Here is a 16,929-nt window from a genome sequence, read left to right as displayed (position 1 = left end):
TGGGAGACCGAGGTGAGGGGATCCCCTTGAAGCCAGGAATTCGAGACCAGTCTGGGCAACATAGTGAGACTACATCTCTACCAAAAAACAACAAAAAACTTTTAAGTAGCTGGGTATGATGATGCACCAATAGGCCCAGCTACTTGGGAAGCTGAGGGAGGAGTATTGCCTGAGCCCAGGACTTTCAGCCTGCAGAACTATGATCATGCCACTGCACTCCAGCCTGGGTGACACAGTGAGACCCTGTCTTGAAATATAAATACATTAATTCATTAATAAATAAAGCCAAAACAAACATGGCAACCACATAGTTTAGTCTTTTGCTGGAAGGATTCAGATCAGAACATTGTGGAATTCAGATGAGGCCATACAGGAGGCTGTTTTGGTGCCTCTATTTCATTGTCCTTTTAATTACTATGTTTTCTGAAGTTGGGTGTTATTTATGTTAGAAAAACTAGACATTTAGATAAGCCAAAAAAAAGTAATTACTATAGCCCCATCTTCCAGAAGATAACAACTAGATATACAGTGATTCTCACCCCTAGCTGTACTTTAGAATCACCTAGGAACAATTTTTTTTTTTAATTCCTATGCCTAGACCTCAGCCCATACCAAATAATTCATAATCTCTGGGTGTTGGACCCTGACCTGAGTATTTTCTTCTTTAACTCCCCAGGTGATTCCAGGGCACAGCCAAGTTTGAAAAACAACAATGGTCTAGAGCCAGTCTTCTTAAAATTCTTGTGCATACATTATCTGGGTTTTGGAGGAGCCTACATTTCTAACCAGCTCCCAATAACACTAGCTCATTATATATGTGATTAGAAGCATCTGGGGTCAAGTCCCACTAGAAATAGGTCTGCATTTCTAACCAGCTCCCAATAACACTCATGATGCTAAGACATGCTATGCTTCAAGTAGCAAGAGTATATATTATCCTCTCAATGAAATGTAACCATCATGGATAAGAGGATTTTTTTTATCAGTAAGTCTTTGAACTGGTTACTTATACTGTGAACCTCAGTTTCCTTCTCTGTCAGGTGACAGAGCGAGTAGTAGATATTTCAGAAATTTTGCTTCCCACATGTTTAGATGGAAAGGAAGTGAGGTTAACATTGAACGCATATGATACTCCAGGCATTGTTCTTGGAGCTGATAATAAGTGTAGTATTATTTGGGCATTTGGTATGTGCCAGGAACCATGCTAAGCACTTTTACTTTTTAAATTTAATAAACTTCATTATATAGATGAGGAAGCTAAGTAAACTAGAGTAAACTGCCCAAGCACGTGCAGCTGCCAGTGGTAGAACTGGGATGGGAAGCTAGGCAGTCTGATGCCAGAACCTGGGAACTGCTAGCCAGTATACTACGATGCTTCCTGGGCTAGATAATCTCTAGGACTCATCTATATAGTGGAATTCAGGTTGCCAGCCACTTTTCCTTCTTTATTTTGATGATCCAATATTCAGAATTATGAAAAAAAGTCTTGGCAGAAAAAGAAAGGGGGAGAAGTACGCCATATTGCAAATCTGAGCATGCACATCAGTGGTATGTAAATAGCACCTAAAGATGGCATCACTTCATATGACATCCTTAATACTGGTTCACCATCTGTGGCTTAATTTCGCTGAAGAAATCCAATATGGCATTCAAGGTTTAACTTAATAGCCTAGAGACTTCTTCAGGTGCATAAATGCCTCCTCATCTAGGCACCATTGAACCAGAGGGCTCTGTGCAGTTGGGAGGGAGAGCCATGGAGACTGGTGATGAAGAGAGGAACTGATGGAAGAACAGATGGGAGTAGGAACTATCCAGGATTCTGGTAAGATTAGGCATGTAAACAGCATCTCTTGTTCTGAGTGTGTGCATATACATGCATGCATGTGTGCATGAGGATGGCAAGACCACTGGATACAGGAGAGGATTATACAGATGAGAAGGACTTTGGAAGTACTGTCTACCATACAGTATCATCTTCACTTCTCCCTCCCTTGTTGGCCCCACCTTATCCTTCACTCTGATGACAAGCGGACTTGACCCCAGATGTTTCTAATCACATATATAATGAGCAGTAGAGTGAGGAAGCAGAGCATGCCTGAACCTTAGAACTCTCCCTGCAGGCTGTGAGCAGCTCCATCTGTCAGCTAGGCCTGAAGGGAAGTTGCCAGGTCTGTGCCAGCCTCGACACTTTTCCTCCGCAGGATGGCTTGTTCCCTTTGCTACCTGTAGTAGCTACAGAATCCTGAATCCAAAGGGACAAGTATTTCTGGCAGAACACTGCCTGGGATTTTCCTGCTACTAAGACAGAATTCAGAAATGCCATTCATTAGCCTGCAAAGAGAGAAATGAAATGTATCTATTACAGAAAATCAACAGCCATAAACCATGTTTGACCCACAGCATCTTCGTACTTTGGTTTAAACTGTACCCTCACTTTTGGAGTTTTAAAGCTTCTATTAGCACCTTGGAAATCACTATTTATAAAGAGAAGCCCAAGTTGCAGGCTTAAGCTCCATGGGTGATTTCCCCTGTCAACTTTTCTTAAGAAAATTTAATAGCACCACGTGCTCAATTGAGCAACTCCAAATCTTTACACCTGATAAAACAACCCTTAATTAAAAAGCATGTCTCATGGGGCCAGTTTCCAGAATCCTTTTTTTAACCCCCTTATAACTGATGTTGTAGCTCTTGTATATATATTTTTTCTTTCTGGTATTTTTTTTTCAAGTAAATATCTGAGAACACACATTACTTAGTTTATTTTTTAAGCAAACATGATACAACTCTTCACTCTTAATTTGTCCTCCACTCCTGAAATTTGCATTTGCTATGCATGCATTTCATTTCTCTCCAAATTAAGTGCACAGCCTGATGTCCATATGTAAATACTGCAGGGAATATTTCAAGGCTCCTTAACGGGCTGAAGAGAAAGAGGTAGAAATAGAGAGGTTCTAGAAGTCAGAATCTTATAGAAAACATTGTAAATGTGGGAATAACCAGTGTGGGTTTTTTCCCTATTTAAAAGCACATACTTATAGTTAACTGATATTTTTACTTTTCTTGTGTTGAGACATATGCATATGGATGTTTAATTTTGTGTCTATCCTGTGGATAAATTTGAACATAACATGTATTATTACTGATTGGCGGACCCATTTAGGTCCTGCACTGCTGGGCTCAAGACCCTTGAGAAGAAAGCACACTCAGGGAATAAAGCAGAGAAGGAAAAAGACTAATGATCTACATTCTTCACCCTGAAAAGAGGCATTAGGACATTCCTGGATGAGGAAACTGAGGCCTAGAGAAGGATTATGATTACCTGTCATCTCATGACCAATTACTGACAGAGCCGATTCTGAGACCCAGGACTCCTGGCTCCTAGACAGATGACTTTGCCAATGCCCCACATCTTCTTCTACTAGGGAGATAAAGGGAAACACTGAAGAAGCTTCAGAGTTAGAGTTTTGGTTTTGGTTTGGGGGTTTCTTTTTTTTTGAAGACAGAGTCAGTCAGTCTCTCTCTCTCTCCCCCCGCCCCCCCCTCTATCCCAGGCTGGAGTACAGTGACATGATCATAGTTCACTGTAACTTCAAACTCCTGGGCTCAAACCGTCCTCCCACTTCAGCCTCCCAAGTAGCTGGAACTACAGGTACCTGGCTAATTATTATTATTTAAGAGACAGGTCTTACCATGTTGCCCAGGCTGATCTCATACTCCTGGCCTTAAGCAGTCCTCCTGCCTTGCCCTCTCAAAGCATTGAGATTATAGGTATGAAACAAGAGTCTCTGGGTTTGAATTGTGTATAGTCACTGGTGACCTCCGGCAAGTTTATTTAACTGTTTCCTCCTAAAAATGGAGTCAAAATAATTTCTATTTCTCTAAAATTTCAGAGTTTGAGGAAAAAATAAAGTTGTAGTAAAGACACGTATTAGGTCTGTTTTTTTAAAAAGCAAGTATGTAATGTATATTCTTAGACTATATGATATCTGAACTATTGTGAGATAAAATGAAATTATGAATATGAACTGTTTACTATGGTACCTGGCACATATTTAATACTCATTAAGCATTGGATACAACTACATTATTATTTTCCTATTTCTCTCCCTAAATTAGGTAGAAATTAGGATACTTTATGCATAAGATTAAAGATTAACAATATTTAACTAGCAGCTGAAATTTTTTTTTTAAAGTCTATCAGGAATTGCCCTGATGATCTCCAAAAACCAGAACAACATTAAAGTTATTCAAAGGATGGAGGAGAGCATTCAGATAACTTTAACACCCATGCATTGGAGCCATTATGGCCACTCTATAATAAATTAACATTGAAAGTTTTGGAAGACTATATCCACATCACCTTCATTCAGATAAATTTTGTTTGTTACCTACAATGTGCCAGGTTCTGTGTTAAACACCAGGAATACAACATGCATAAATTCTATTCACCATCCTTTTCCCTGTGCGCTATTAGGGAAGATTGACTCTTTGACTAGTAATTAGAGCAAAATGTTGTGTGCTGTAAAAGTAGTATTTTATTTAAAAAATTGAGGAGGCATTGGTCTAGGTTGTTGGGCTTACTTGTGTTTAAAGACCTAAAGCCTTTGCCATCTAAAACTATAGTCTCAAGGGAGATTCAGATGATACATGAATTACATGCAACACACCAGGTAAGGAAATGTCCAAAAGGGCTTCACATAGAAAGTAACAAGCGAACTGTCTGGAAGAATGGTGAAGGGTTTACCAGATAGTTGGGTACAGACGTGAAGACGTGAGAAGCATAGGGAATCGAATATGGAAAAACACAGAGGAAAGAATTAATTGTAGCTCACCAAGCTGATAATTCTAGTTGTATTTTTAAAATACCAAACCCAGCTTCCAACAGTCTTGGAGAATTATGCTGAAACAGCTAAGACCTGCGCTGCTTCAAGTAGCACTTAAAGAAAATGTGAATGTCATGGCAGCAGATTACACAGCTGTGACCCAGGACACCCACAGGGAGAAAAATCAGGGAAAAGCTGTCATCCTTACAAGTATCACTTCTCTGACCATAACTACTTAGAACATTTTGAATTCTCTTTCGAACAGGCAGCCACATTTTCATGCTCAGGCTGTTTCTCAGAGAGAGGTCATTAGATTCTTCCATCTCCATAACAAAAAATCAAAAGTATCCATTTTAAAAGTAATTGCATGGTTCCAGCCATATGTCTCCCTCTGCCCCCTTATTGAGTATCATTCACTTAGGACTGACCTACTTCCCCTCCTAAATTGGAGGTTTGCATATGTAATTATATCACATGATGAGTTTGTTTATATCTCCAAACCATATTCAAAAGGTTGCCTATGATTTATCTTTGAAATTCAATTTCATCATTTCAGTCCCCAGTTTACGGTGCCCAGTGGGTCTACAGTTACTTGTGTAATGCACACACGTCTCTCTTGTATAGATTACAGAATGGAGTTGCCTTCGCCAGTGATGAGTCAGTGTGGTTGAGGAGGGAGGTTGCTCTGCTTTGTCTTGTTCTCTGTTCTGAGGCCCAAATGCATTCAGCTACAACAAAGTCATTATAAATGAAGAGGCAGCACTGGTCATTTTAATTCCTCTGGTCCAGGAAGGATGGCTCACTGTATTCCTTTCTGACTGTAAAAATGGCAATGTTGCTGAGGTGCCATAGTTCATCCTAAGAAGGTACTTTCAGCAGGAGAAAAGCTTTTATGCCTTCTTGGTTTAGCTGACCCTGGCTTGATAACAAGATTTATTTTTTCAAGATTCTGATAACAAGATGTATTTATTTATTTTCAACTGCAAATAACTACCAGTTGGTGCTTTAACCCTAAAATCTCAATGTTGCCATGTTCCAGATTGCCATGAACAAGCCCAATCAACTCCATTCATTTCAGCCCTTCTTCCTGCCTGAGGCCTAAACTAAGTAGCCCATTCATTCATTCATTCATTCATTTAAATATTCTTAACAGCCTGCCTTTTCCAAATATGAAAGACATGTTAAAACCTTAAAGTCAGGGTTTATGATTTTCTACTGATTTTTTAACAGCTTTATTAGCATATAATTTACATGCAGTAACCTTCACCAAGTTAAAGGACACAATTTAATGGTTTTCAGAATATTTACACAATTGTGCAACCATTACCATAGTCTGTACTTTTAGAACATTTTCTTCATCTCTCCAAAAAGAAACCTTCAACCCATTAGCATACTGACACTCCCTATCCCTATACCACCTCATCTGATATCCTACTGACTTCCACTTTTAACTTACATTTTATTTCTTGCCTTTTATTTCATATCTGTGAAAATAAAGGTGGTAGAAGCCAAGAGAACTGTAACCTGCAGAGGCTTTCCTGTATCTTTTTACTCCAGGAACAGAAACTGCTTGTCCTCCTCACAGCTCCAAGTTCACTGTTGTGTATGTCGTTTCAGACATTTTAGGAAGCTGGTCTCTCTCTTTTGGCTGATCCATATGTGAGACACACATCTAGGTGAAGGTATGCAGGTGAAGGGGACCCTTCAGCTCACCCAGTTACATGTGAGCATTGTGAAAATAAGTGAATGTCCTGAAGAATTGCCCTAAGAATCGTCAGGAGAGGAAGCTGACCTCTTCCCTGTGCACAGCCACACTACAATGGGCTATGGCCATGTGACCCCGGGCAAGAAGCACCTGCGATGATAGAGAGTCCCCAGAGGAACAGAGGGCAAAGGGGTCCCGGTCTTTTGTGGCTGAAAGAGCAGCAGGGTGGAGGCCAACAGCCCTTTCACTCATTTATAGCCTCAATATAACAAACTTTTTCTCATTCCCATTGTGGACTCTAATAGAGGAGCCCCCACACAGGAGAGACGATTCTTAGGGCAATTCCCCCACCTTGTGAGAAGAGAGTTACTCCCCACTTTGAAATAGTCTCTGATATATGACCTTGTCCAATAGAATGGCCCAAAAATGAAACGGAAGTGTCAGATGCGTGTGTTAGACATCCACTGGGGTGACCACACAGACCCTCTTTCAATGTGAATCAGAGAGCTGTGCCACCCTTTGTTTCTCTCCTCACCTCCCCTCAGCAGACACTTACACCCTATTCCATCACCCTACCCCACACTCACACACACGGAGCCTCATGTTCTGATCTAGACGCTAGAGCAGTTCAGTCTGTTTCATTCTTGAGCATGTCTGGTCAGAAGAAGTAAGGTAAATATAAAGTCAGAGTGAGATTCAACAAAAGATGGTGGAATTGATAGCACCTTTCTCTTAGAATCAGAGGATCATCACAACCCTCATCCCAAGAGATTCTGATAGTGTAAATGAGGGATGGAGCAGGGAGACAAAATCTGTGCCTTTGACATTTCCCCAGTGATTCTGATGGCCAGCTAAGGAAGGAAAGTTACTGATCCTCCTTGACCTCTCTGGTGGCAGTCTTCCTTCCTTGATCTCTGACAGTAGCTCTTTACACCCAAGAGTGCCTAGCATTGCTCATTCACACAGAGGAACTCTGCAAACTTTGTGAGTGCACATGTCACACAAGCCTTTCCCACCCGCAAATATACCCTTTACGCACAAAACAATACCCTCCTAAACAAACACATTCCAAGTCTGTAGCAAAACTGAAGAGTAAAGTATAGTAGATCTCTTCCAGAGCAACTTTTCATTAACTAAGTATTAATAAGTTCCTATTCTTTGTTCTAGGTGAGGAACTAGGTAGGCATCAGAGTTTCCAAATCAAAAGAGTCTCTTCCCATGAAGTAACTCTGTCAGTTTGTCTAGCGGGGAAATACGGACATGTGAACAAAGGATTCTAGTACGAGGCAGAGATCAATAATGGAGAGCGCTGGTTACATGGGGGTAGAGCAGATGGCCACCTAACCCTGTTAAACAGGGTCAGCAAAGGCTAACATCTGAGCTGAACTTAAAAAAAACCCTAGCTCAGCATAGTAACATAAGCTTGGGTGAATACAATTAATAATAATGTATTGTACATTTCAGAATTGCCAATAAATTTCAAATGTCCTTACCACAAAAAAATGATAAGTATTGTAGGCAATAGATATGTTAATTCACTTGATTTAATTATTTCACATGGTGTGCTTGAATCATAACCTTATTTTGCACCCCATGTATTTATTTATATACCTATAACATGTCAATTTACAATAAAAAGATAAAGAAAAAAATCTTTGGGGTACGTTCCAGAATGAATTCATGGAAAGACAGACGGTTTGTGTACTGGAAACATAGGTTTTCCTCCTGTGGTGAGTGTGGAGGTGGTAGGGAGCGGAGTCAGCTTGTAAACAGCCATGCTACCCTGAGTGGGATATTATTTTGAAGGCCATGGGGAGCCATTTAATTTCCTGTGGTATCTTCTTAGCTTTCTCTAAAATCTGTGTACTCCCACTCACTACTTGTGTATAAAACAGAAGCTTGAGGTCAAGAGCTCCTCCACAGCCCCTGGAGAAACACGTTTCCACACTGCACCTACCTCACCAGCACTGGGAGCAGGCTTTTCATAGGGTTTTTCTCTGTTCCTCCATTGTCGATCAGCACATACCAGGAAAACAGCCCACCCCGTATTCTCTTTAGGGGCATCATGGAATCAAGAAATGGAAAATAAATTTGACCTCCTAATTGCCATTTGACAAAAGGAATAATAAAACCTGCAAAAGACAAATTGGTGCAATAAGCTGAGAGGTCTTGAAGGTTTTGTCTTCTCATTTTCTTTTCTTTGTCTTTATACTCAAAGGGGTGATTCGCTTATGAGAAACAACATTGGAAGAAAAGATAGGTATTTTTCATGTGGAACTTATTTTGTATAAAGATTCAAACACATAAAGGAAAATGATAAAATTACAGCATGAGATCTTTGCTATGTAAGTTATTAAATCTGATATAATTATGTGTACAAGTAGTGATTACAGAAATAACCTTCTTTGTCAAGTATAACAAAAATTATAGAAGCATATAAACGTTAAATAAGAAAGTTCTGTTTCATAGCCTGAATTTAATCAGCATAAACAACCTATTAATTGTTCAAGAACTCTAAAATCTTTAATGAGGTTTCTACTGTAGAATTTCAGTCATATGCAAATGAATCATTGGAACTCTTCATTACCAGAAAAACAGCGATTCTTTAGTGAGTTTTTACATCCCCAGAGTGATTACAGTACCCCAACTGTGGTAGGCAGGCTGAAACCATTTTTTAGGTTTTCTTTGTAAATTTTACTTTCTTTTAAGAATATTTTTTGAGACCATTCTGATTGTCACGAGGGGTTGAAAAGTTACAGTTCATACCACTTTTGCTTTTCCTTTAACTGGACTCGTTTCCCACACTCAGTAAGCTGTTTGTCCCAGATATTTAAAAGTTAAATGTTCTCATTTCTACACAGGTCTGATTACAACAACTTCAAGAAAATTGGATCGAGAACAGCAGGCAGAACATTTTCTGGAGGTAAGCACATAGAGAAAACTGGAATTCATTAAAACTGACTTTCACTAAACTTCTTTAACCTTCAACATAAACTACAACTCCAGTATATTTAAACATTGGATGTCAAAGTGAAGATATTTCTTTTGGGAGGCTATGTTCAGAATTTAGGGATTTCTGGTGTGTTCTTCTCAGCATGCCCCTGTGTGCCGAGCCAGGGTGGTAGAGCAGGCTTTGCCTTTTGCTGAAGACAATAGTATATCATCATCTCTGCCTTGACTTCGGGCACTCATGTCAATAATCAGAAAAGAAAGTTCCGAAACAGAGTCTCATGAGCCACTTGAGTTACAGATGTAAAAAGAGAGCAAAAGTGTACCTATTGTGAGGAAGCTTTGCTTTCCTCCTCCTTTTTTGGTGGGTAGGGAGAGAGTAGAGAAAAAGAAAGCTGCTGGTTAAGTCACTGCCAGAGATGACTTGCTGAAACCATAAAATCAACTCCTTTAATTCATTAAGACAGAAACTGCAGCAATAAAAACTCTAAAAGCATTATTTCTGAAGAGAGGGGAAAAAAAGCTATGAGATGAGAAAATAAATATGAAAGAGCTTTGCAGAACATTCTTTCTATATGCTTCAAGTGTCTTTATTGGGAAGCTTGAAGCCCGGGTAGTTATGACACTGTGATTTAATTGTGACGGTGTGATATGAAACAGATGACAATGCTTAGAATTCAAGGCTTTGTTAAGGTTTTCTAATGTGTCCATACTTCTAAAATAATCTTTTATTTCCTAAGAATCACTTTCTGGAATCCACCACCCCTCCTCACACACACACACACACACACACACACACACACACACACCATTGAAATCTTATGATAGAATCTCTTCCAGTCTCTTCCTTTAAATTAGCTCACCAGTAATGATTTATTTAAAGAACACTGGACTAGGAATCAGGCCACCTGGGTCTTGAAGCTGCCCTGCTGTGATTAGCTTGAAGCTGTTTAATTGCCCTGAACCTTAGTTTCCCCTACTATGAAATTTGGCAAATAATTACAATCCCTTATACCTCAAAGGCTCACTCTTAGGATCAAACCTCCTATTTTATATCAAGTATTTTTAAAACTCTTAAAGCATTACATATAATAAAAGATTATTATTATTATCATTATCACACAACACTATGATAATCCTTATAGAACATTACTATCATCTTATAAAGATAAAAAGCTCCAGGCTGCCAAAAAATAGTTATAGTAATTTTTTTTTCCAAAATCCTATTAATAGGCTGCAGCACCTACCTGGTCCAGAATTTATGTACGTTCACCAGAAAAATAAGACCTTATATTATATTCATGGGCTTCTTCCCTTTCCAGAAGACAGTCCACGACACCTGGAGAGGCTGTTTTCTTAGTTGGTTGAACCCATTCCTTCCCAGAAGGAAGCAGGAAGGGTGTCTCATTATCTGAGAAGTCTACCTGAGCTCCCTTGCAAGGTGGTGTCTGTTGTCAGGGTGTTTGTGGCGCAGAGTGTGACTGTCATGGAATGGGTCTATGGTAGAGCAGAGAGGAAGAGTATTTCCCAAGCATTTGAATTCACTCCCCAAAAGAACTCTGAATTTATTCACATCCTTTACAGACTTACATAAATACTGAGTAGTGTTTTACTACCTTGGACTAATGCAGATTGAGATCTAGAACATCATGGATCACTACAAGTTGAATATCCCCTTATCCAAAATGCTTGGGATGTGGGGGGAGACATGAAAAGAAGTCAATAAATTACTACAAACATATGGTGTGATGCAAGACATAAGGCTCAGTATTGAATAGATCATTAGGGTGACTGGAGTTAATAATAGTCTATTGCATATTTCGCAATAGCTAGAAGAGAAGAATTAGAATGGTTCTATCACAAAGAGGTAACAAACGTTTAAGATGACAGATAACCCAAGTACATTGATTTGATCTTTACAAGTACATGAATGTATTAAATTATCACATGTACCCTGAAACTATATATATCTATTACATTACAATTATTACAAAAAAATTTTTTTAACACTAGGAATCCAAAGTGTTTGGTATTTTGGAATATTTGCAGTATTCTTAGTTGAGCATCCCTAATTCAATAATTCAAACTGTTCCATTCAGCATTTCCTTTGAGCATCATGTTGGCGCTGAAGAAGTCTCAGATTTTTGAGCATTTTGGATTTTGGATTTTTACATTAGGGATATTCATCTTGTACCTGGCATCATCTGCATGAGGAAGTAGGATACCATTGCAATGAACAACGTTATAGGGTTGTTGAGAGATTAAAATATGAAATATATGTAAAACATCCAGTTCAGTATCTGATGCTAAGTAGGTGCTTAGTAAAGTATGGTTATCATTGTTGATTGTTGTGGTTTCAATTATTATCACAGGATGACATAGTGTCATAAACTTTCTAAAGATTTAATAGCATCTCCCCACTCCAGGAAAGATAGAAGCTCCAGACCACTGAAATGCAGAAGGATCCCCAGGTACCAGCCTCTGGACTCACGGCATGCACCAGGGACTGCTCTAAGTCCTGAGGACACAAAGTGAAGGATGGGGAAGCACATGGAAATGAATAAATGCTATAACTTCAGAAAGAATCTCTCTGTAGCCACTAAATGAAGGTTCCATGATAGTGTCTGAAAGTGGGGAGTGGCAGGCAACATTCAGTAGACTGATTAGGAGGGCTTGTTCAACATGGCATTTGATGACATGATGACAACATTCTGTTCAGGAAATAGAATCAACACCACTGCTATGAAGAGTGTAAAGGCAGAGTGGGGATGGGAGAACAGGGGTTACAGGAAAGCAGGTTGGAAAGGCAAACAGAGGGGACTTTTAAACTTTTTCTGAGTGCAGTGGAAAGCCTTTAAGCAGGGGTGACATGATGTGACTGCCATCATAAGTGATGCCTAGCTGCCCTGCTGGGCAGAGACAGGTTTGGGGTGGGGAGTGGTGACCAGTGGCAGCAGGAAAATGTGGGAAGCTTTTATAGGTGAGAGATGATGGTGGTTTGAGTGAGGGTGAGGGCAGTGGGTCAAGAAGGCAGTTGTCTAACACAAATCCTATCATGATTTCAGCTAGCAGCAGCACACTGGCTTTTCTATGGTCTTCAAAGTGAAGATTTTTAAAACTATAGGTCATCAGAATCATACCAACTTGCCCTCCAGCAACCTCATTGCCCTACCCATCTCCCAGGCTTGTCGCACATACTGTTTCATTTAGCAAATCTCCTGCTAAGGCTTTCAGAAACCAGTTCAGTGTCACTCTCTCTCTCCTTCCGTCCTCTCCCTCTTTCTCTCTCTTATGTATACTGTCTTACTCTCACTCTCTAAAATTGTACAATTTTGGCCACATTTTTTCTTCTATATAACATTGGTATGGGAGTTTGAACATTTCTTTTTTTCCTACATAGATCATAGAAAGAATGTTACTTTATTCCTGCAAAAAAAAAAAAAAAGTGAAGTGATATCATTGAGAATATAGAATAGAGTTGTGTGTTATACACAAAATTTTGAAACTGCTGATAAATTATGTGACTTGCAAGACCTAGGTGTAGGTAATTAATCTCCTGGAGAGTCTTTAATTGCCAAGATAACCTTATACTCCCCTTAAACTCGTATTAACCTTCCGGCTCTATTTCATCTCTCTCCCTCCCAATAAAGTAAAATTGACTCTTCTTGAAAGGACCCATTTAGAAGCTGACCTGGCAGGTACAGTGCTGAATAGATAGCCAGGAGGACATTAATGATTTGTTGGTAGTTTGTTATTCCCATGGTAGAAAGCGCTTTACTTATATACTGCTGACACTCCATCTATACGTTGTGTAAGATATTTAGCTTGACGGTGTATGGGCTGCAAGGGTTTTTCATTCTATAGAGCATTTGCCTAAAATCTGTTACTATAAAAGGAGGTTGTCAGTATCAGAATCCAAAGGACTTGCTAAAACAACAAGAGCAGCAAAGAGCTGTAGGCAAGTTCACAAGTACAGCTTATACATCTTTGGTGAATTCTAAGTGTTAACTCTTGCCTATTTTGGAAGTATGTGATGTGAAAATATTGGCCTGGTCTTCTCTTCCTACCATAAAATGCAGAAGTAAAGAGTTTTTAGTCCATTTGTTCAAAGTCATATACCTTCCTTGATACCCAGTTATGATTATAGTGGAGATAGAAGACTAGTTCCAGCATACAGATGCGGAGAATCGACAATGGACACGTAAACAAAACAGTGAATTAATGTTTTAGTTTGTTGGTTGCGACTTTAGCCCTGATTACTTCATTATCAAAGAAGGCAGCTGTGAAATAGGAAATAAATGCACTAATTCTTTCTTATTATGTAATCGCTTGTTGTATGCATTGTGGCTTTTTGTTGTTTTGGAGGGGAATGTTTTTGTTTTTTGTTTGTTTTTTACTGTGAGATGTTTAAGCTCCTTGTGGGCATGCAACTTGATTTATCAAAACAATGAATCAAGATAGTGTGTGAAAGCTCAGATGTTAAATTCAGGTGTGCCTGTGATTGTATTTTGGTACTGCTCACAGAGCTTAGATGGGCTATTGAATCTCTCTGGACCCCCCTTCTCTCATCTGCAAAACAATTCGTACCATAGAGTTGGTATAAAGAGTAGATTAAATGACAGCTGAAGTGTGCTCAAGACATCATCTGTTAGACAATACATGTTCATCATCTGTTAGATAATACATGTTCATTCCTTGGTCACCATGGAATGTCTTACTCATCTCTGTATTCAAGCATCTATTCGGCACCCAGGAAACAAGGGACACTCATAAATGTGTGAATGAATGCTTATATTAAGAGACATTATTTCACTTCTAAATGAAATCTTGAAGTGGGGAGAATTAACATGCAGGAAAGAGCATGGATGTAGAGACAGAAAGAATGCTCAGCTTGTTTTCATCTGCATGAGCATTACCAAGTTAAATTAACTTTGTTCCTCTTTTCCCTCATCTGGAAAATGGGGTTAATAAACTTGCCTCACAGATAAAATGCATGGAAGGCCTGCCACACATAGATGCTGCTCTTTGCTTGCCATCTCTTTCCTCCTCCCCTTGTCCTCCACAAACATGCTGCCAGTTCCCTTTCTTTTCCTGGACTGGCACCAGCAGTTTGAAAAGCTTATAGCACTTCGATTATTCTTAAAAGATACATCTACTTAAATAATCTTATAGTCCTGGCTTAATTATGTGTGAATCTTTATCTTGCTTGCTGAAGAGTATTATTTTGCCTCCCTTTTGATCTTGAAATGCTTCTCTGTTCAGGGCTGGATGGTTCTAATAAAAGTCTCCCAAAGAGAACACAGAGAGTGTTTTATTTGCAAATAAAAAAAAAAAAATTAGAAGATGACAAGGCCGAGCAACCAGTGTAAAGACAGTAGATGAGAAATGATGTCATATGTATGCATAGAACTTGGAACAGCACAGAGAATGTGGTTAAACGTAATCGTGAAGTTGACATAAATACAGATTACAAAGGAATAGGCTAAATCCAGAGCAATGTATATTATTTAGTATCTGTCTTTTTTTCTTTAACAAACTCATCCATTGTCCTCTGTAACATACAACTCATATGAATATTTTTTCTTCCTGTCTGAATTTCTCTTCCCTTTTTATAGTTTTATTTTCTGAGGGAAAAAACGATTGCTCTTATTAAGTTTTTATAACATTTCTCTTGCCTTAGGATGCAAATTGATTTCTTCAGTGAGCGGATACCCTTAACAGTTTCTTACTTGGGTAAAGCATCTGCTTTTAAGATGATGATAATTTCTGGCGGAGAACAACTGCAGGCTCATTTCAACCCATTAAACAGTCCGTAGTTTTGTAATTTAACTTTAAGAAAAATGGAAGTTTCTCTCCTTAGGCTTCTCTTTCTGCCACCCTGAGAAAACTCTGCAGGAAGTATCCATGGGCCCTCAAAAAATGGTATGTCTTTGCATAAAAATAGCAGCATGTAGCAGGCATCAGCGTCAGATGGAGAGTTGATCACACCTTCTGTGTTCCAGAGCTCCCAGGAGGCACCACACACAGCTCTGCCCAATTAATGCCCTGTGACACAGCTGCTGACCTCTTTCCACTCCTTCTTCCATTCTCTCATCATGACCACCCCTTATTGGGCCTTAGTTGTTCACATTCTTGTTCTTATTGTATCAACCTCAATAAAGTTAATAGATATTCACTCTTTCTGTTTTTACTTCCTTTCACAAAAGCTTTATCGAATGCCTGTTCAAGGACTGGCATTGGGCCAAGTACCAAGGTTTTCGTCTTGGAGTTGGTGTGTTTTTCCCACTGGACACTTTTTCCTTTGACTTTCACAGTAAGATCTAGAGTACTAACCTGCAGATTAAGTAGGGACTTTCGTTAGCTACTGTCTTGGCATCAACGAACTATTATTCATATATTCCTAACTGTGCTCTCACATTTTATAGATACAGAAACTGAGACCTAGAAAAGAGGAGAGAGATCCAAGGTCATACAACTACTTCATGGCAGTGTCCAGGATAGGTCTTCCACTCCTTATGGAAAACATATGGCTATCAGTATCCATCAGCTTATTGAAATGTGGCAAATTGAATCATCTTTTCTCATTCTCATTTTCTAATAATAGATTGACACAGGTGTCAAGTTAGCCTATCCTCAAGGATCAATATCTGTGCCTCTGAAAGAAGCAGGTTTTCTCTCATGCTCTGATTGTCCATCCACTACTCCCTCAGCTGATCCTCAGAGCCTGGTACTCTGCCCTGCACCATCCAACTAGCTCTCTATAAGGCTCACTCTGCTATTGGGCTGTGCCCTGAGCTCCAGGACAGAGCCCACCTGAGAGGACACTGTGTCCGCATAGTGGTTACCAGATTGGACTCAGCAGAGGAGTGACTGTAAAGCAGGTATTATGGGCTGAATTGCATGCTACTCCCTGCCACCAAAATCCATGTGTTAAAATCCTAAATGCCAGTACCAGAATATGACTGGATTTGGAAAGAAGAGTCTTTAAAAGGTCATTAAATTAATTAATTAATTAGGGAGATCCCTAAACCAATATGGCTGACTAATGTCCTTATAAGAAGAGGAAATTTGGGCACAGATATGTACAGAGGGAAGACCACGTGAAGAGACAGGGAGAAGAAGACAGATGCCTGTACAAGCCAAAGAGAAAGATTTCACAAGAAACCAAGCCCTGTCAATACCTTCTAAGATTCCTAGCCTCCAGAACTGTGAAAAGAAACAAAGTTTCAGGCACTTCAGTCTGTGATCCTTGGTTAAGGCAGCCCTAGCAGACCAATAAGCAGGCAGAGTACATTGACTGGCCTGTCCCTGCCCCTCCTCTCGCCACCACCTCATAAGGCTACACAAATGCATCAGACTTTCCTAGGAACTGCAGCAATTACAATACAGTAGTAAAACCTCCATCTAAGTTTGAGGTTTCCCGTACTTCAGGCTCCATATGCCAAGAGAGAA

At 39.5% G+C, this 16,929-nt stretch overlaps 1 protein-coding gene across 9 annotated transcripts in view; it reads left to right on the top strand.

Annotated features, from left to right (window-relative positions):
• The window catches only part of FAT3 (FAT atypical cadherin 3), a 677,903-nt gene that overhangs the window by 460,572 nt on the left and 200,402 nt on the right, over positions 1–16,929 (top strand). For all 9 annotated transcript variants that reach the window (XM_078339978.1, XM_035265268.3, XM_078339977.1 and 6 more), the window contains one exon: positions 9,390–9,451. In XM_078339978.1, the coding sequence (XP_078196104.1) occupies positions 9,390–9,451 (62 nt within the window). The remainder of the gene's footprint in view (positions 1–9,389; positions 9,452–16,929) is intronic.

Source organism: Callithrix jacchus, chromosome 10 (genome assembly GCF_049354715.1).
Source record: "Callithrix jacchus isolate 240 chromosome 10, calJac240_pri, whole genome shotgun sequence".
Taxonomy (NCBI): Eukaryota; Metazoa; Chordata; class Mammalia; order Primates; family Cebidae; genus Callithrix; species Callithrix jacchus.
This window is presented reverse-complemented; position numbering and strand designations above follow the sequence as displayed.